Source organism: Ahaetulla prasina, chromosome 2, assembly GCF_028640845.1.
Source record: "Ahaetulla prasina isolate Xishuangbanna chromosome 2, ASM2864084v1, whole genome shotgun sequence".
Taxonomy (NCBI): domain Eukaryota; kingdom Metazoa; phylum Chordata; class Lepidosauria; order Squamata; family Colubridae; genus Ahaetulla; species Ahaetulla prasina.
Window position 1 is genome coordinate 149,875,479 of NC_080540.1, and position 20,907 is coordinate 149,896,385.

Consider the following 20,907-nt stretch of genomic DNA (forward strand, 5'->3'; position numbering starts at 1 on the left):
AGCAACGCTTCTGTCTTGAGTATATAATTATGTCTCCGTGCAGTGGTGAAATCTGAACCAGTTTACTACCGGTTCGTTGGCTCTGCATGTGCGCTGCATGCAGCGCACTGCATGTGCAGTGTGCACCACGCACCAAATGCGAGGTGCACATGTGCAGTGCACGCTACGAGGAGGCAGGCAGTAAGTAGAACAGAGCCGGGGTGTGTGTGTGTGATCAGCTGTGGTGCGCAATCTTTTGTTTTTACTTTTAAAAACATTGCTTTTAAAAGTAAAAAAAAAAAGGCTCCAGCGATCGCGCGGCTCAGCTGGGATCGTCAGAGCCTTTTAAAAGCATTTTTTTACAACCTGTTTGGCCAAATAGGTTAAAAAAAAGGCCTTTAAAAGTAAAAAAAAAAAGGCTCCGACGATTGCTTGGCTCAGCTGGGGATGGGCAGGGGGAGGGGGGGGCAGGATTTTTGCTACCAGTTCTCCGAACCACCTGCCACCATCACTACCGGATCGGCCAATCCGGTCTGAACTGGGAGCATTTCACTCGTCTCCGTGTGATGTAAATATTGGTTGGACTTGTGTACCAACAGAAGAATGTACACAGTTAAGAGAAGACAGTGGGTATGTCCTTCTTTTTCTTCTTTCTGGACTAGCTTGGCAAGTTTTGAGTGACACTCCAAATGAATTGGCGTTAAGATCCTCTGCTGAATATGAGCAGATCACCTGCACTAGAAAGTTAATCAAGGCACCAAAGGGCATTATCCCCATTTGCCTCTATATCCACCCAAAATTAATAAGAAAAATGTAAGCCCAAACTCTATGCACCTGCCCCAGAGCTACAGTCTCTTCATACAATATGGAGGTTTCCTGGTTTGGTCGGTTTGTTTCCGAGAGCAATTAAACTAACGGGCGGTGAAGTCAGTCTCCATGCCCTGCCTTTTCCTAACACATTTTCTGTTTCATTATTGGGCTCCAAATAAAAGGTCCAATCCGGAGTATGGAAAACAGTCAGAGAGATATGCAACATACCCTTACTGTATGGGCCTGTCCCAGCCGGACAGGATTTGCAAGCTTCACTTGAATTTGTGCACAGTGAAATGAGCCATTGACTCCAACGACTTCCAGCAGTCCATCGTCATGCCTGAAGTAGGACAAGGGAAGTTTAATATCCTGGACCCAACTGTCAAAAAGGTTACCTGACTATGTGTATTACAGCCCTGCCCTAGAAACCCCCACCCGTCCCCAGACTGAGAAGGTATCCTGAGAAACCCAAATGGATAGGTACGGCCTAAATTTCGCTTCCCAATCCAACTTCTCAAGCCTCTACTTGCAGAAAGTGTTTAAGTGTCAGAAAGAAAAGGAGGTAGAAAATTGAGATGGTGATCTAGATCAGGGCTGTCAAACTCCCGGCCCATGGGCTGGATGCGTCACACGCTGGCCACACCCACGCCCGGTTTAGGGAAGGGGGGAAAAGTCCCGATACGTCACGTGATGCCGCCATGACGACTTGAGTTTGACACCCCTGATCTAGATGCTGTTACCTGGCAAGAAAGAAGAAGTGTGAACACCAGGCCAAGAATTGGGGATGGAACAAATTATTCTGTGGGATCCTTGAAGCTTGGGGTTGTTGTTGTTTTGAAGATTTTTCATTACCAAACTAGGTAACTTCATCAGTACTTTCTCTTCTATTGGAACAAATTATTCCTTTTTAAGATGGCCAACTAAATGACATACCCAGGGAAAGATCCCTGAATGGTTTCACCCTACCTGTCATCTTTTTGACATACCAATAGAAGGAACTGACATTCCTTTAGTTTATATAACTCTCCTGGGTTAGGGAAAGTCCTAGAATCATCCCACAAGATTCTCCATATAGCACGTAGCTTCAGGAACTGTGCTTTGAAGCAGCTAGCGTGCTGACAGCTGAGGGGGCAGGGCTGCAAACAGTTACCATATTTTTCAAACTGTAGGACGCACCTTTCCCCCAAAAAAGAGGGTGAAAATCTGGGTGCGTCTTATACTCCGAATGTGGCCCCGCCCAGCTTCTCAAGCGGAGGTTTCAGAGGCTGAAAAAAGCATCAGAAAAGAAGCTTCAGAAAAGAAGCCCCCAAACAAAGCTTCAGAGGCTTTTTTTCTGAAGCTGTTTCAGAGGCTTTCAGAGGCAGAAAAAAAAGTTTTTTCTGAAACAAGAGTTTCAGAAGTTTTAGAGGCAGGGAAAAAAAAGCAAAAAAAAAAAAAAGAGCAAGGCACAGAGCTCACAACCAAGGAACCTGTTGCTAAATTTCATCTCTGGGAACAGCTGATTGGGGGTATTCTGGGAGGCCGATCCACCTGCCAATCAGTCTTTTTTTATTTTCCTCCTCAAAAACCAAGGTGCGTCTTATACTCTGAAAAATACGGTAGTTGTTGAAGAAGCAGCCGTTTTGGAATTTATTTTTCAAATGGACAGTAAGTCCTGCCTTTCATTTCTTAAACATTTTAAAGGGCTATTATCTTTATTAAGCTAAGAGAGGTTCTCTTTAGCCATAGTCTGCTATTCCTTTTTGAAGATCTGTGCCATTTTGGGGATTTCTTCATCGTTAAACAACAAGGAAAAAGGCTGCTAAGGCAAGCTAAAATAAGGAAGTATGAAGTATCTTTTTAAAAATACTGAGCTATACAACTATCAGATGATCCCCCACCCCTGGATACAAGACTCTCCAAACTTTCCCAACTGTATATAATTTATATGCAACTTATTACTAACCTACCTTCCTAGAGGATAAAGTTCATCCCCCATTCCTTCCCATATTCGACAGCCACCTCCCCAGTAGGCAATATTTAGCACTATGATCCCCTCCAAACTGGGCAAGTCGATCTTCTCTCCATCCAACTCTAGCTTTAAAGATATACAACAGGGTGTTAGTAAGTTACACTTGTGAGAATGAATTCAAAATGTTTGCCATCTGGAGCAAATCAGAAGGGAACATAAAGGAAAGCGAGCAATCAGTTTGTATGGCCTCTGGGCTCACCCGTTGTGCTATGCCAGAGATAATCATGATTTGGGAAACCTGTCTCAATCAAACCACTACCAATTTTGCAAACATGCAAAATAATACTAGTTTATTTTGCTCTCGTTTTTTTAAACACGGCTTTTGCATTGTCAGGGACCTGACTGGAGCACTAAACAAACTGGGAAACTCCATGTGGCCTGGTCTGTTATGGAAGAGCAATTTATTTATTGGCCCCATTCATACCACATGCTAAGCCAGAAACAAACCAATCACATTTTGATTTCATATAAAGGTGTAAACTCATTTTCATGTGTTTTAAAATGAATTGATCCAGGGAAGTTTCATGTGTATGGTTACAAAAGCAAAAACAAGCACAAGTGAGCATCCAACGATTGCTGTCTAGGACAAAAAAGAATCCTTATTTAAAAAGCTACTAAACATATTTATCGATGCCCATCTGCTCAGAACGTCACTAAAGCCCTTCCATGTACTGTACATTCTTGATTTAATGTATGTATTTTCTGATTCCACCTCCTTATAAATGACAAGATATTTCTCGGGTAAATTACATTTCTAGGGAAGAGTGGAAACACGGTTATCTTACCTCAATCTTTTTGTTTAGATCCTTACATTCCTGAACTAAGCAATCTTTGGTTCCATAAAAAAAATACACAGCCTACAAAACAAACAAAAAAACAGAGGTGGGATTTCAATGAAGGAGAAGACTGGACAGATGGCATTTTTCCCCTTGTTACAGAACACACCTGGTTTCCAAATTCTTTTGAAGTACATAGAATTATTGCATAGAAATATTTTGAAAGAGCTAACTACCATAAACAAAATTTTAAAATTCTAATGCAAAGGGATAGAAAGATCCTCTTTCTTTCTACAAGCTACTCGGTTATATTTTTCACTCCGCCCCCACCCACTACCCACATCCCATGCCACCTGAAACAATGCACATCACCACTAGTGATTCTGGAAAAAAAAAACATTTTCTGGAATTTCCTAATTTGGGACCATCCCACATTCCAGTTATATAAGCTTTATATTACATCTTGATGATTTCCTTCATAACAGAACTTGTGAACTCTTATCTTCTTATGAGTCAAACTGCATTGATAATAACATATAGGTAGCCATCACTTAAAGGCTATCACCACTTGCAACCATAATGGGCAGGCTCCGTTACAGTTTAAGTCAAGTAATACCACTGTTATGCTCCCCTCAGATTAAGAATGTCCTGAATTAGAGGCTGTCATAAAAACCACAGAATCCCATCAGAGAAAATAAAGTATGCTTATCTGTATCTACAAGAAGATTGGATGAGATATATTCTCCAGAATGTACAGTATTTTAGTGTAACAATCAAGAATACCGAACTAGGACTAGACTATTACTGGTAACTTTCAGCAAGTTACTTCCTCTAAATACTGTAGGGAGATAATGGGTACAGTTTTACTATATGTATTTAGTTGACAGTGTGTATAGTCAATGTTATGGTTTTCCCAGTTGCAATGTAAAGTTGGACCATAAGAAAGGCTGAGCGCCAAAGAATTGAGGCCTTTGAACTCTGGTGCTGGAGAAGACTCCTGTGAGTCCCTTGGACTGCAAGGCGAACAAACTGGAGATCAACCCTGACTGCTCCTTAGAAGGCCAGATCCTGAAGATGAAACGGAAATATTTTGGCCACCTAATGAGAAGGAAGGACTCCCTGGAGAAGAGCATAATGCTGGGAAAGATTGAGGGCAAAAGAAGAACAGGATGACAGAGAACGAGGTGGCTGGATGGAGTCACTGAAGCAGTAGGCATGAGTTTAAATGGACTCCAGAGGATGATAGAGGGCAGAAAGGCCTGGAGGAATGTTGTCCATGGGGTCGCGATGGGTTGGACACGACTTCACAACTAACAGCAACAATTTAATTAACTTATTTGGATGAAGGACAGGTAAATTCAGGTAGTCCTTGAATTACAACGATTCATTTAGTGACCATTCAATGTTACAATGACATTGAAAAAAAGTGATCGATAACTGTTTTTCACAGTTATAATAATAATAATAATAATATTTTAATTTGTATACCGCCCTTCTCCCGAAGGACTCAGGGCGGTGAACAGGCAGATAAAATATACATACATACAATAATTAAAAACATCCCTTAAAAAACTAATTTAAATGCCCAAAATATTAAAAACGTACTTCCCCATAAAATCACAGAATGTTTAAAAACCCATCCAATAAAAATAAAAATCAGGCTAGTCCAGCCATACGGAATAAATAAGTTTTAAGTTCGCGGCGAAAGGTCCTAAGGTCAGGTAATTGTCGAAGTCCGAGGGAAGTTCGTTCCACAGGGTGAGCCCCACAGAAGGCCCTCCCCTGGGGCCGCCAGTCGACACTGTTTGGCTGGCGGCACCCTGAGGAGTCCCTCTCTGTGGGAACGCATCGGACGATGGGAGATAGAAGCCGGCAGTAGGCGGTCCCGTAGATAGCCGGTCCTAAGCCATGGGCGCTTTAAAGGTGGTAACCAATACCTTGAAGCGCACCGGAAAACAACAGGTAGCCAGTGCAGTCTGCGCAGGATAGGTGTTATATGGGAGCTCGAGGCGCTCCCTCAATAACCAGCGCAGCCGCGTTCTGAACTAGCTGAAGTCTCCGGGTGCTCTTCAAGGGAGCCCCATGTAGAGAGCATTGCAGTAGTCCAGGCGAGAGGTAACGAGAGCATGAGTGACTGTGCATAAGGCATCCCGGTCCAGGAAGGGCGCAACTGGCGGATCAGGCGAACCTGGTAAAATGCTCTCCTGGAGCGGTTGCCAAATGGTCTTCAAAGGACAACCGACCATCCAGGAGCACGCCCAAGTTGCGTACCTTCTCCATCGGGCCAATGATTCACCCCGACAGACAGCCGCATCTGCAGCTGACTGTACCGAGGTGCCGGCATCCACAGCCACTCCGTCTTGGAGGATTAAGTTTGAGCCTGTTCCTCCCCATCCAGACCCGTCGGCCTCCAGACACCGGGACAGCACTTGACAGCTTCACTGGGGTGGCCCGGGGTGGAAAAGTACAGCTGGGTATCATCAGCGTACAGTTGATATCTCACCCCAAAGCCACTGATGATCTCACCCAGCGGCTTCATATAGATGTTGGACAGGAGGGTGAGAGAATCGACCCTCGGCACCCCACACATGAGGCACCTTGGGTCGATCTCTGCCCCCTGTCAACACCGTCTGCGTCCGATCAGAGAGGTAGGAGGAGAACCACCGATAAACGGTGCCTCCCACTCCCAACCCCTCCAACCGGCGCAGCAGGATACCATGGTCGATGGTATCAAAAGCCGCTGAGAGATCTAATAGGACCAGGGCAGAGGAATAACCCCTATCCCTGGCCCTCCAGAGATCATCCACCAGTGCGACCAAAGCTGTCTCCGTACTGTATCCGGGTCGGAAGCCGGACTGGAACGGGTCTAGATAGACAGCTTCATCCAGGTACTGGGGTAGCTGACATGCCACCACACTCTCAACAACCTTCGCCGTGAAGCGAAGATTGGAGACTGGCCGGTAGTTCCCTAAAACAGCTGGGTCCAGGGAAGGCTTCTTGAGGAGGGGTCTCACCACTGCCTCTTTCAAGGCCGCGGGAAAGACCCCCTCCCGCAAAGAAGCATTTGTAATCCCCTGGAGCCAGCCTCGCGTCACCTCCTGAGTAGCCAGTACTAACCAGGAGAGACACGGATCCAGTAAACATGTAGTGGCGTTCAGCCTACCCAGCAACCTGTCCATGTCCTCGGGAGTCACAGGATCAAAGTCATCCCAAACCACCTCAACAAGACGGGCCTCAGAACCCTCGCCTGGATCTACCCAATTTTGATCCAATCCGTCCCGAAGCTGAACGATTTTGTCGTATAGATAACCGTTAAACTCCTCGGCACGCCCTTGTAGGGGGTCCTCCCGCCCCTCCTGTTGAAGGAGGCGGGTCACCCAGGCTGGGGCGGCGGGCGGTTATCTGCCGGCGCAATGAGGAGGAAGCGTGGGGCAACCGCAACCCTCATTGCCACTAGGTAGGTCCTACTATAGGACCTAACTAGTGTCCGTCAGCCTCAGAGCGGCTGGATCTCCAGGCACTCTCTAGGCGTCTTCTCCGGCGCTTCATCTCCCTCAGCTCCTCGGAGAACCAAGGAGCTGGTTGAGACCGACGCCGGGTCAGAGGCCGCAAAGGCACGACACGGTCCAAAGCTCCAGCCGCGGCCCGTTCCCAGGCCGCAACTAGCTCTTCAGTCGAGTCGTGGGCCAGGTGCTCGGGGAACGACCCAAGCTCCGTCAGGAACCTCTCCGGGTCCATCAGGCGCCTGGGACGGAACCAGCGCATTGGTTCCGTCTCCCTGCGGTGGTGGGTAGCGGTCAGAAAGTCTAGACGAAGGAGAAAATGATCTGACCATGACAAAGGTTCAACAACTAAATCATTTAAAACCAGATCATTAGACCACTGGCCAGAGATAAAAATCAGATCTAGGGTACCTCCCCCGACGTGGGTAGGGCCGTCAATTAACTGAATCAGGTCCATGGCCGTCATGGAAGCCATGAACTCCTGAGCTGCCGAAGATGCTACGCGGCTGATGGCAAATTGAAATCCCCCATGACCAACAGTCTGGGGGTTTCAACTGCCAGCCCGGCCAGCAACTCCAACAGCTCAGGCAGGGCTGTAGTCACGCAGCAAGGAGCCAGGTACGTGATCAACAAGCCCACCTGAGTTCTCGACCCCACTTCACGAAGAGGATTCACACCCAGCTATCTGAGGCACAGTGGTTTTCCTCGGCTCGAGACTCTCCTTAATAATAACCGCCACCCCTCCACCCCTACCCTGGGCCCTCGGCTGATGGAATGCTCGGAAGCCTGGTGGGCACATCTCCACTAGGGGGACCCCCCCCTCGGTGCCCAACCAGGTCTCCGTAATGCCCATAACGTCCGCGGTCCCTTCCTGAATAAGATCTGCAATCAGGGGGGCTTTATTAACCGCGGACCTGGCATTACATAACATCAGCCGGGGGCCCAGGTCCCGATTACTCTGGCCACTGGTCACGGGAAATTTCTGGGGGCGGAGCACGCAATCGCTCGTAAACAGCGAGGCGAGCCCCCGAGACCTGATGTGGCCCCCCCCTTCCGTCATATCTGCCTCTCCCACTTACCGTAGTAATAACTCGACCCTGACAAACTGGAACGACACCCCTCGCCATAACCCCAGGACCTATTAAGTTACTGCCGCGAACACATGGTGGACCTAGCCCCTCCTGACGGGTTTTCCCCACCCATCCACCCCCCCGCATTAAAATTCCCATTAAAATTCCCATTAAAACTCCCCTTAAAAAAACGATTAAAACAATTAATTAAAAATCCCCTAAGTCTCCTATTTTTGGCATGCCACCTCTCGGGGTTCCAAAACCCGTCCTCAAGATGGGCCCTCGATAGTGTAGGGGGCCAAACCCGCGAGAGAGGGGAATCTCGCAGGGCAAGAAGGTCGGCCGCTGTAAAAGTCCGCATACTAAGAGTCCGCAAACAAGCCCATCCTGGACCAGTCAAGATGATAATTGATAATTCCGGCAATTCCGGGTAGGCACAGTTGAGGAATAGTTCTTGGGCGGTAGATGAATAACACCGCCATAATTCAGTCGTTTTCACCAACCCCTCATTCTACAGTCCCGAGGGGTGGTTAAGGAAGGAAGGGGGAAGCTGTTACACTGTTAGGCCAGGGACATCCACCAGGCAAGGCCGCTCAGCCGCTAAGCCATGTCTCTCCCAAAATCCGAGGGGGGGGGAGCAGGGTCTTAAAAAGGTCCCCCCCCCAGCAGGCGGTCCATAGACGTCCTTTAGGTGGTAAAAATAATAGAGAGGACGACCACTAGGCCCGAGGACATCCTCCAGATGGTACCAGCAAGGCGTCCATCGGGCCCACCTGCACTCTCCAAATAGGCCGCCCAGCCGGCCTGGCCGCTGGAATAGGCCGCTGGAATAGGCCACTCGTCCGCTGGGCCCGCTGGGCCACACCACCGGCTCTGACCCCCAGGCCAGTTCGCCGGGCCCAGCGGTCCACCGTCGGGCCAGGCCATCTCCAGACCGGTCAGGCCAGGCCAGGCCAGGCCGCCGCTACCGCCATTGCCGCCACTGAAGATCATACCGCTGGGAGGAAGAGAGCTCCAGGCTCCTCCCAAGGGATCGCCGAGCCGGCCGCCACCGCCGTCGCCACCACTGGCGGGGAGAACCAGGCCAAGCCGCCATCCCCGACGATGGTCTATCGCTGGTGGGAGAGAGCTCCGGGGCCCTCCCCAAGGCCATGCGAAGCCCGGTCGCCGCCACCGCCGAAAAATCCGGAATCCCGAAAGAGCCCGGCGCGGCAGCCGCCGCTGGAGAAGGCCGGGCCATCGCCGCTGGGGCTTTCCCGAGGCCATGCGACGCCGGCTGCCGCCACCGCCGCCACCGCCGCCGGCGAATCCAAAGAATCCCGGCCGCGGCAGCCGGCGCTGGAGAACGCCGGGCCATCGCCGTTGGGGGGGGGGCGCTCCGGGGCTCCTCCTGGAGCAGCCCGGAGCCGCCCAGCCCCACTCTACCCCTTCCCTGATGACGCACACTGCCCTCTACCCGGGCGGGGGGTCCAAGTTCCTAAAAAGACCCCCCCAAACCCGGTCAGGTCCGGAGAAGGCCCGTCGCCGCATCTCCCGTTCAGCGGCGCGGTGCCATCTTGGACATGCGTACTAACTAACTCATAATAATTTATGATTGTTGCAGCATCCCCACAGTTACGTGATCAAAATCTGAATGCTTGGCTCATATTTGTGATGGTTGCAATGTCCCGGGGTTATGTGACTGCAACCTTCTGATAAGCAAAGTTAATGGAGAAGCCAGATTCACTTAGCGACCAGGTTACTAACTTATCAACTGCAGCGATTCACGTAACAGCTGTGGCAAGAAAAGGCATAAAATGGGGCAAAACTCATGTAACCGCTGTCTTGCTTAGCAACAGAAATTTTGGGCTCAATTGTAGTTGTAAAAATTGAGGATTATCTGTGCCAGAATGTTTGGCCCATTCAACCTACCTTGTTGATAATCCTGCTAGTAAAAAGAGATGGCGTCTTCTCACGGTGCGCATGGAAGTTTAAAGCCATGAGGGCATCTGGCCCTACCGAAAAATAGTTATTCATGGTAAATACCTGGAAAGAGAGAGGAGGGGGGAGAGAGAGAGAGAGAGAGAGAGAGGGAGGGAGAGAGAGAGGGGGAGAACAGCAACCATCAATAATCAATGCAAAACTGGAAAAAGAATAAATTTTCAAAAAAAACCCCTGTAAGAGTCAGTTTTGCAAAACGCACACACATCAAGGGACACTATTTGCTTTTGTTTTTTTAAAGAAAAAAAAAAAGACCTGGGGCTTAAGTAATGCCATGAGGCTGATGAAGGAAGCCCAGTCGGGTCATGCAATGTTCTTTTTGAAGAATGTGTGTGGATCTGAACATTCTGTTCTGCCTCCTGCTCAGCACTGCTATGGCTTACCGACATTAAAGGGAAAAGTTTTTTGCAGTTAAGACACAGCAGGAAGACTAGACCAAATGTTAGAATTATTCTCTGGCAGAGAGTAGGATGATTGAGAATTACACCTCCACTGATAAAAGGAGTGGGGGGGGGGAAATCTCTGAACTAGCCACATTCTTCTCTTCTCCTGAAATGTCCCCAGTTCAGACTAACATGGATATTTCCCATTCCCAAACTGTCAATAACAATTCCTTCAAAGGAAAAAAAGTTAATGTACTTTCTTCCCTATCAGCTGGCAGAATCTTTAGAAATAGCAGATAATCCACCTCTTTCGTACCTCACACTGGGATTGCTCTAAATTTAAGCCAATTCTCCTGAATATGCATGCTTCCTTAAGAATCTTGCTGGATCCAAGAATCCCAGAATCTAGCAGATGCAAGTGGATCACTAGAAGCTACCCATTTACCCGCAGAGGATCAGGTTCTTATATTATAGCATTTTAATCACTATACAAAAATATTTCCGTCTTACCTTCAATTTTCTTAAGTTGTAGTATCCTTTGTTTATTACCTGAACCTTCCACCTAAGAGAGAATGCAGATTGGCATTTTACAATGGCAAAACAAACAGAAAACGATCAGCTAACAATGGCATCCTGAATAAGTTGCTTCCTGGGTTCATTTTGTGACTACCTGGGAGTGGCAGGCCCTTATAGTTGCCACTTGAATGGGCTGATCTAGTCACAAAATATTTATCTTGGTGGGCACACCTTGCCATATAACCCCTTTCATCAGAAGGCAAAACTGCAAAGATTGTTCCTTGCTCCTTTTTCTAGCTTCTCAAGATGTTTGCTTCAATTCTTAGAATAACATTGTCTTTTTATATGGATGTGGATACTTTTCTATATTTTTATTTTTTTAAAAAATACCTATCAGAGGAATTCTTGTAAGCGAAGTTGGTGCTGAAGATTGTTGTTTGGTTTTACAGGATGTTGGTTTTCAATGTATTTAAATGTAGAACCTAAAATATTAATTAAAGTCAGGTGGGGCAGGAAGACCAGCAGCTGTGAATGGAGATGACCATGGGCATTTTAGTAATCTAGGTGCCACATACCCTCTATGTACAATACTATCCCTTAATTTTTGTTCATTAAGAATGGATTAGCTAGCATAATGTTGCTTTTTGTCTCAGAGATCCCTGAAAATAATTCCAGCTTGACTGTCAGGGGTTATAAACACGGAGGAAACATTATTAACCAGGAAATGGAAAGCTTTGATAGGTCACAGACCAAGCTGCCTTAGCCTCAGTTGGCAGAATCCCAAATGCCCTGCATGATTAAAAAAAAATCCACCAAGGGGATTTTTAAAATTTATTTTGTGCTTATATATAACATGGTATATATGGCCTAAAACAGAGGTGGGTTTCAGCAGGTTCTGACCAGTTCTGGAGATCTGGTAGTGGAAATTTTGAGTAGTTTGGAGAACCAGTAGTAAAAATTCTGACTGGCCCCTCCCCCATCTGTTCTCTGCCTCCCAAGTCCCAGCTGATCGGGAGGGAATGGGGATTTTGCAATATCCTTCCCCTTGAGGGGGGTGGGAATGGAGATTTTACAGTATCCTTCCCTTGCCATGCCCACCAAGCCATGCCATGCCCACCAAGCCACACCCACAGAACTGGTCGTAAAATTTTTTGAAACCCATCACTGGCCTAAAACAATATTAGAAACAGAATAATCAATACAAGAAATGTTCCAATGTGCAATTATAATGTACACCTGTATTTAATGAGAACGAAAGTTCTTCCAGCTTTGTAAAGAACCATGTGAAAGCCCGTTCTAAATTTCAAGAGATTGGATTCCAGATACAATTCAAAGGGGATCTTTTTTTTTTGGAAGGCAGGAACTGGAATTTGAGAGAGATTTTGCTTTCAAGCACTCACCTGTCTAACCGGATTTCATCTGCATCCATGATGTTGTGTAGAATTTGCTCCACTGGAACTTCCCCGGCATAGCCAGCGCCCCAGCCGAGGGTATTGGATAGGTCATTACCTGTGCCCAGGGGTAAAATTGCAACCCGAGGGACGTACCTTTCTTGTCCCTGTGAAATAGAAGCATTAATCCAGGGTTAAGAGTTGAGATTTTTATATGCCTGGCTGGCTAACATCTTTGATCCTTGAAATTTCAGAGACAGCTTGAATTGCCACTAATTGCAATTCTGCTTCAAGGATTCTTCCTTAACAGCATGGCTGGGCTTCTAAGGAAAACAACTGGAAAACTATATACCTAATAATATTCGCAAAGCCTGGTGAGGCTTCAGCCTAAAGTGGAACCTGAAAAAAAATAAAAATTAAGGAGTAAGGGTCCTTCTACATTACTACTGAATGTACTGCAAGTGCACTCTAATTATTCTGCAGCATTCTTTAAAGTTTCACTATCAACGGCACGTTATCCAAGTGGCGACTATTGAAAGAAAGTGCTATACAAATCCTTTTGTGTGTAAAGAAGAGATCTGCCGTCTTGTGCCATTTGTTTAAATCTTGTGAGCAACAGGCCGGATCACAATGTAGTCTCCAAAACAATTGGAAAAACATTTTTCAAACGATATGGCATATTTGCAAGGTATCATTGTACTGCACATGTAAAATGATAACTAATGGTCACTGTATTTATTTATTTAGAACATTTATATATCTGCGGAATTCATTCTCGGTGTCTCCAGGTGGCTTACAGAAATAAAACTCCAAACACAAACTTCAATCAAGATAACCTCTTGCAACAACAATTAACTAAACCACTTGATGGGCTCTATATCATTCTGGGGTCCCTAGGCCCGCTGGCAAAAACTGTTCTCTTCAGGGCCTTTTGAAAGAGCACTAAGTATCAAGTACAGGAAGTCTTCGACTTACAACAGTTCATTTAGTGACCGTTCGAAGTTACAACGGCACTGAAAAAAAGTGCTTTGTGACTGCTTTTCGACTCTTGCCGCATCCCCATGATCAAAATTCAGAGGCTTGGCAACTGGCTCATATTTATGACGGCTGCAGTGTCCAAAGGCCATGTGATCACCTTTTACCACCTTCCGACAAACCAATTTAAACGGGGAAGCTTAACAACTTGTTACTAACTTAAGAATTGCAGCGATTCGCTTTAACAAGTGTAACAAGAAAGATCGTAAAATGGGGGCAAAATTCACTTAACTGTCTCACTTAGCAACAGAAATTTTGGAATCAATTGTGGTCGTAAGTTGAGGACTGCCTGTATACTAGGGATGTGCATGGAATGTGGTTAATCCAGGCAGAAATGATTGGGGTGGTGGTGGTGGTGGTGAATGGGAAAATGCTAGGCAGTTTTCTTGGCAATGACATGTGTCAACATCTTTAGTAGCAATGGCTGTCAAGGAGAAACAAGACAAAAGCAATGGGAGCATGCAGGAAAGATCAGGAGGCAATTGGGCCAGAGAAGGAAGCCTGAGAGGAAGGAACAGAAGGGCTGGCCAAGGCGCAATTATAACGTACACCTGTATTTAATGAGAAAGAAAGTTCTTCCAGCTTTGTAAAGAACCATGTGAAAGCCCGTTCTAAATTTCAAGAGATTGGATTCCAGATACAATTCAAAGGGGATCTTTTTTTTTTTTTTTTTTGGAAGGCAGGAGCTGGAATTTGAGAGAGATTTTGCTTTCAAGCACTCACCTGTCTAACCGGATTTCATCTGCATCCATGATGTTGTGTAGAATCTGCTCCACTGGAACTTCCCCGGCATAGCCAGCGCCCCAGCCGAGGGTATTTGATAGGTCATTACCTGTGCCCAGGGGTAAAATCGCAACCCGAGGGACGTACCTTTCTTGTCCCTGTGAAATAGAAGCATTAATCCAGGGTTAAGAGTTGAGATTTTTATATGCCTGGCTGGCTAACATCTTTGATCCTTGAAATTTCAGAGACAGCTTGAATTGCCACTAATTGCAATTCTGCTTCAAGGATTCTTCCTTAACAGCATGGCTGGGCTTCTAAGGAAAACAACTGGAAAACTATATACCTAATAATATTCGCAAAGCCTGGTGAGGCTTCAGCCTAAAGTGGAACCTGAAATATATATAGCTATATACAGTCGTGGGATTCTACCGGTTCTAGACGGTTCGGCTGAACCGTTTGTTAAATTGCCGGTTCGCCTCGCCTCGCCCCTCCCCTCCCCTCCCCACCATTACTTACCGGTGTCTGTCGGCGGCCATGTGGCGCTTGGATTGGGTGGGCTGCGAGGCCGCCGACCAAAGCAGGCCTCCATCCAGCGATTGCTGGCTAGAGAGACGCTTGTATGGTGGCCTCGCAGCACACCCGATCCAACACAAGGTCATCAGCTTTTTCCATTCAATTTCCCCCAATTTAGTAGCCACTTCCATCACCCTGACAAGCAGGGAGCTGCTGCAGCTTCTACATTCCACTAGGCTGTGAGCCCTCAGCACGGTAACCCCCGCCCAACTCCTCTCTCCCCATAGCTTTCGGCGCCACCGGGCGCGTGAGCAGCCGCTCACGCTCCCTCCTTCCCGCCGCCGCCGATTCCCCGCCCCCTTCGCCTGTCAAGATGCGTTCAGCTTCGTCTCCTTATGTGGCGGACCCGGCCTCGGCGTGACGGGGATGAGCTGACTCGGTCATGGCCCAGCCCGGGGAGACCCCGGCTTCGGGAAGGGAAGGGAAGGTGATGAAGGGAAGGGAAGGTGGTGATGGGGGCGGGGGGAGGAGGGGGAGCCGGCACCGGCCTGAGGTGCGGCTTGCTAATTCTGCCTTGACCTGGGTGCAAAAGGGGGGCATGGGAAGTGGAGAGGAATGCAGGCCGCAGAGGGAGCAAGGGAAGGAAGGGAGGGAGGGAGGAAGGAAGGAGGGGGTGGTGGACATAGAAGGAGCGAAGCCCCTCGCACTCCTCCACCAGCCACCAGCGCTTCTTCCCTTCCCCGTGGCCATCCTGAACCAAGCCCTCCCTTTTCTTCTACCATTCGTCGCCCCTCTCCTCGCCCCCCTCCTTTCGAAGCAGCTGTCCACCCCCTGATCTATGCAGCTCTGCCCTCCCGATCCGAGCCCCAGGCGGCTGCTGGCCGAAGCCTGCTTGCATCCAAGCGTCTCGCTGGCCAGCAAGGTGCTTCAATGGGCTGGCCAGCGAGGTGCTTCAATGGGCTGGCCAGCGAGGTGCTTCAATGGGCTGGCCAGCGAGGTGCTTCAATGGGCTGGCCAGCGAGGTGCTTCAATGGGCTGGCCAGCGAGGTGCTTCAATGGGCTGGCCAGCGAGGTGCTTCAATGGGCTGGCCAGCGAGGTGCTTCAATGGGCTGGCCAGCGAGGTGCTTCAATGGGCTGGCCAGCGAGGTGCTTCAATGGGCTGGCCAGCGAGGTGCTTCAATGGGCTGGCCAGCGAGGTGCTTCAATGGGCTGGCCAGCGAGGTGCTTCAATGGGCTGGCCAGCGAGGTGCTTCAATGGGCTGGCCAGCGAGGTGCTTCAATGGGCTGGCCAGCGAGGTGCTTCAATGGGCTGGCCAGCGAGGTGCTTCAATGGGCTGGCCAGCGAGGTGCTTCAATGGGCTGGCCAGCGAGGTGCTTCAATGGGCTGGCCAGCGAGGTGCTTCAATGGGCTGGCCAGCGAGGTGCTTCAATGGGCTGGCCAGCGAGGTGCTTCAATGGGCTGGCCAGCGAGGTGCTTCAATGGGCTGGCCAGCGAGGTGCTTCAATGGATTGGAGGGGTTTGAAATGGCCAATGTTGCAGCTGCGGTCTGGCTTCTGGTCCTTGGTCGTGCTTCATGATCAGTGTGGGTTTGGGTCTGCTTTAACACGAAGAATGACACCAGACCCACACTCACGAGGTCCACACAGGATGTCACCACCACACATCCACCCAGAAAGCAGACCCAAACCCACACTGATCATGAAGCACGACCAAGGACCAGAAGCCAGACCGCAGCTGCAACATTGGCCATTTCAAACCCCTCCAATCCATACATGCAGCAGACTGACACCCACTATGAAGATGTAGCACCACCACAAAGCCAAACAACAGCTATGCAGCTCACCAGCTCAAATCCCCCTGCAACACAGACTAAATTGAGCACAACCAAGCCCCCACCCAAACAGGACACACCCCCAGCCAATCAGAGCACAAAAAAACCTCCATCCAATCAGAACACAGCCAAGCTCCCACCCAATCAGTTCAAACCCCCACTAGCAGTTAAAAGGAAGAAACAGCTGCGATCACACATTGCTCCCAGAAGCACGAAGCTGAAGCCTGAAGATGAAAAATTGGAAGTGTCTTAGCAACGTTTCAACGAAGTCTCATTCATCATCTTCAGGCTTCAGCTTTGTGCTTCACGAAGCCTGAAGATGACGAATGAGACTTCTTCAAAATGTCCCCAAGACACTTCCAATTTTACACGGGAGAAAACCCGAACAACCAAAGACCTACATACAAACATCCGTGAAAACCTCAGAAAACAAATTTAAGCTTTTGTGCCTAAGGCGTTTCCTGATTTTTAGGCCAGCATCTTAACCTTTAGAACAAACTGGCTCTAAGAAGCAGCCCTTTTGCATTAATATTTGGTTTAGGGACAAGATTTTTCATGGCTGAACATATCACTTGGGCAGGGGGAACCCATGTTGTAATCTCCATTATGGGTCTGTGATGAGTCAGCAGTTAAAGACACTGAGCTTGTCAGCTGGAAAGGGGATAGCCTGGAGTCAAGATCTGAAGCGCCACACAATAGGGTGAGCTCCTGTTCCTGCCCACCTAGCAGTTCAAAAGCATGCAAATGCGAGTAGATTAATAGGTACCACATTGGTGGGAAGGTTGTGTTTCATGTTCCATTGGCGTATAGTCATGCTGGACACATGACAATGGAAAAAGTCTTCAGACAACGTTGGCTCCCTCAGCCAAGAAACGATGATGAGCACTGCCCCCAAGAACTGGAGATGACTGGACAGGGAAACCTTTTACATTTATACTCCATTTTAATTTTCAGGAAATTAGCATACTTGAAGTTGCAAATTTTAAAAAAAATTGTCTGACACAGAAAAGAGGACAGAACATCTTGTAGAAAAAGTACGCTTCAAAACACACACATTTCAATAGATGAATCAAAGAGATGCTTATCTTGAAATTATATGAGAAATTTGTAACCACCCCACCGACACACTGTAACTGGATTGAAGAGGCTTTTATGTTTGTTGTAAAAAATTAAAAAAAATTATAACAAACAAACATACACACATTTCAGTCATAAGGGGGGAAAATGGATTTTTAGGGTAAAGCTATTATATTGCTGCATTATCCTGACAATGTTGTACTGGAAGAGATGCAATGAATTGGCAAAGAAGCAAATCTGTGAATAACAAAGAAGAAAAGGGGTTGCCAAGGTATTCTGAAACACCATACCTTTATTTTCATGCCATCAATTGCATCCAGGACCCAACCCACCGTGCCATCTCCACCACAAACAAGGACTCTGGCAGAATTGCTAGGTAGCCAGGTGCAAAGCTGGAGTGCTTTTGCTGGAGCTGTTTTGGTTAGGTCAAATACCTAAAAATAAATTTTTAAAAAAAATATTTAACTACATGACACTGTAGGAAGCATTTTTTTTCCAGATTAAATAAATTTTAATTGTTGGGCCTCTGGTGGCTCAACAGACTAAGTCTGTCTGTTATTAACACAGCTGCCTGCAATTACTGCAGGTTCAAGTCCCACCAGGCCCAAGATTGACTCAGCCTTCCATCCTTTATAAGGTAGGTAAAATGAGGACCCAGATTGTTGGGGGCAATAAGTTGACTTTGTATATAATATACAAAATGGATGAAGACTATTGCTTAACACAGTGTAAGCCGCCCTGAGTCTTCGGAGAAGGGCAGGATATAAATTCAAACAAACAAACAAAAAATTTCTACAAATATAGGTTCTGATCAATCTAATCTAATCTAACCTAACCTAACCTAACCTAACCTAACAAATTTAGACTGTGCCCATCTCACTACCAAGTGACTCTGGCCACAAGCCATAAAACCATATGAAAGAGACATACTGTAGTTAAAAACTCCACCAGCTTCTTCCTTCCCGCGCCCATCCTGAACCAAGCCTCCTTTCTACCCTTGTCCCCTCTCGCCCCTCCTTCAAGCCCCTTCGCTATTTCTCCCCTCCTACCCAGCCCTCGTCCTCCTGCCCTCCCCCACTTTTCCTGCTCTCCCCACCCCTTCTCGGCGTCGCCAGCTCCTTAGGCAGCATCACTTTTTGCAACGACTTCTGGCTTCAGCCACCCATCACTCACTGCGGTCTCTTTATCTCCCTCCCCATCGTTGCCCTCCCCCCCTCCTCCCCCATTTCTTTCCTTCCCCTCTTCCCAAACAGCTAGTGCTTCTGCTCCCTCCGGTAACATGAGTTTTCTTTTTTCTCCCTTCTTATCTTTGTTTCTTCTTAACCACCCCCCCCCCCGACTATTTGATTCCTTGCTCATATTTCTCTCCCGCTAACACACACCCCCTTTAGCTTTCTCCAGCTTGGAGTTGTAACTGGATACAAGTAGTTTTTGGGGGGCTCAGAATGTGGCGTGAACCCAGCCGATTTATTGTTCAGAAACTGAGTTAACTTAGAGGCCAGGTTATAAATTCAGCCACAACAATTGTGGAAGAACTGAGATGACTCTCTGGGCAGGTGTAATTGACAATTACTGTGATGCATTTTAAATAAAAAATTGTATATAACTGCTTGATTGGGAAAACAGTGTCATTTTATGAGACTCCACAACAGGATTCATATACAGGAAATTCTCAGGCAAGAAATGTTAGAATACCAGGGCAAGGCCAGCCTACCCTACCCCATTTGGAGAAAGAGTGATGGAGAGAAAGAGGCGGGCAGAAAATGATGGAGAGAAAGAGAGTTGAAGGATAGAAGGGGTAGAAAGATGAAGGAGAGAAAGGGGGGGCGAAAGATGGAGAGAAAGAGAAGGAGAGATTAAGGAGAGAAAGAGGGCGGAGAAAGAGGGAGAGAAAGAGGGAGGGAGAATGGATTTGTTCTGGTAATTGGTTTAACAAGCATGGCACTGAAAAAGTGACTTATGACCGTTTTCCACACTTATGAACATTGCAGCAAACTGTCATTAGGGCAAAGAAGCTATGTTACATGACCACCTGGCCACGTCCACCCGGTAACATGAAGCACGACCAAGGACCAGAAGCCAGACCGCAGCTGCAACATTGGCCATTTCAAACCCCTCCAATCCATACATGCAGCAGACTGACACCCACTATGAAGATGTAGCACCACCACAAAGCCAAACAACAGCTATGCAGCTCACCAGCTCAAATCCCCCTGCAACACAGACTAAATTGAGCACAACCAAGCCACACCCAAACAGGACACACCCCAGCCAATCAGAGCACAAAAACCCCCATCCACTCAGAACACAGCCAAGCTCCCACCCAATCAGTTCAAACCCCCACTAGCAGTTAAAAGGAAGAAACAGCTGCGATCACACATTGCTCCCAGAAGCACGAAGCTGAAGCCTGAAGATGAAAAATTGGAAGTGTCTTAGCAACGTTTCAACGAAGTCTCATTCATCATCTTCAGGCCTCAGCTTTGGCCTTCAAGCCTGAAGATGACGAATGAGACTTCTTCAAAATGTCCCCAAGACACTTCCAATTTTACACGGGAGAAAACCCGAACAACCAAAGACCTACATACAAACATCCGTGAAAACCTCAGAAAACAAATTTAAGCTTTTGTGCCTAAGGCGTTTCCTGATTTTTAGGCCAGCATCTTAACCTTTAGAACAAACTGGCTCTTAGAAGCAGCCCTTTTGCATTAATATTTGGTTTAGGGACAAGATTTTTCATGGCTGAACATATCACTTGGGCGGGGATAACCCATGTTGTAATCTCCATTATGGGTCTGTGATGAGCCAGCAGTTAAAGACACTGAGCTTGTCAGCTGGAAAGCGGATAGCCTGGAGTCAAGACCCGAGTGCCACACAATAGGGTGAGCTCCTGTCCCTGCCCACCTAGCAGTTCAAAAGCATGCAAGTGCGAGTAGATTAATAGGTACCACATTGGTGGGAAGGTTGTGTTTCATGTTCCTTTGGCATATAGTCATGCTGGACACATGACCATGGAAAAAGTCTTCAGACAATGTTGGCTCCCTCAGCCAAGAAACGATGATGAGTACTGCCCCCCAAAATCGGAGATGACAGGACAGGGAAACCTTTTACATTTATACTCCATTTTAATTTTCAGAAAATTAGCATACTTGAAGTCGCAAATTTTTTTAAAAATTGTCTGACACAGAAAAGAGGCCAGAACATCTTGTAGAAAAAGTACGCTTCAAAACACACACATTTCAATAGATGAATCAAAGAGATGTTTATCTTGAAATTGTACGAGAAATTTGTAACCACCCCACCGACACAC

The 20,907-nt window shown here is 47.4% G+C and overlaps 1 protein-coding gene across 1 annotated transcript in view; it reads right to left on the reverse strand.

Moving 5' to 3' along the window:
- The window catches only part of DGKE (diacylglycerol kinase epsilon), a 39,624-nt gene that overhangs the window by 9,815 nt on the left and 8,902 nt on the right, over positions 1-20,907 (reverse strand). The window contains exons 6-11 of the mRNA XM_058168816.1: positions 14,178-14,335; positions 11,023-11,074; positions 10,061-10,174; positions 3,586-3,657; positions 2,739-2,866; positions 1,018-1,129 (exon numbers count right to left, since the gene is read on the reverse strand). Of these exons, the coding sequence (XP_058024799.1) occupies positions 1,018-1,129; positions 2,739-2,866; positions 3,586-3,657; positions 10,061-10,174; positions 11,023-11,074; positions 14,178-14,335 (636 nt within the window). The remainder of the gene's footprint in view (positions 1-1,017; positions 1,130-2,738; positions 2,867-3,585; positions 3,658-10,060; positions 10,175-11,022; positions 11,075-14,177; positions 14,336-20,907) is intronic.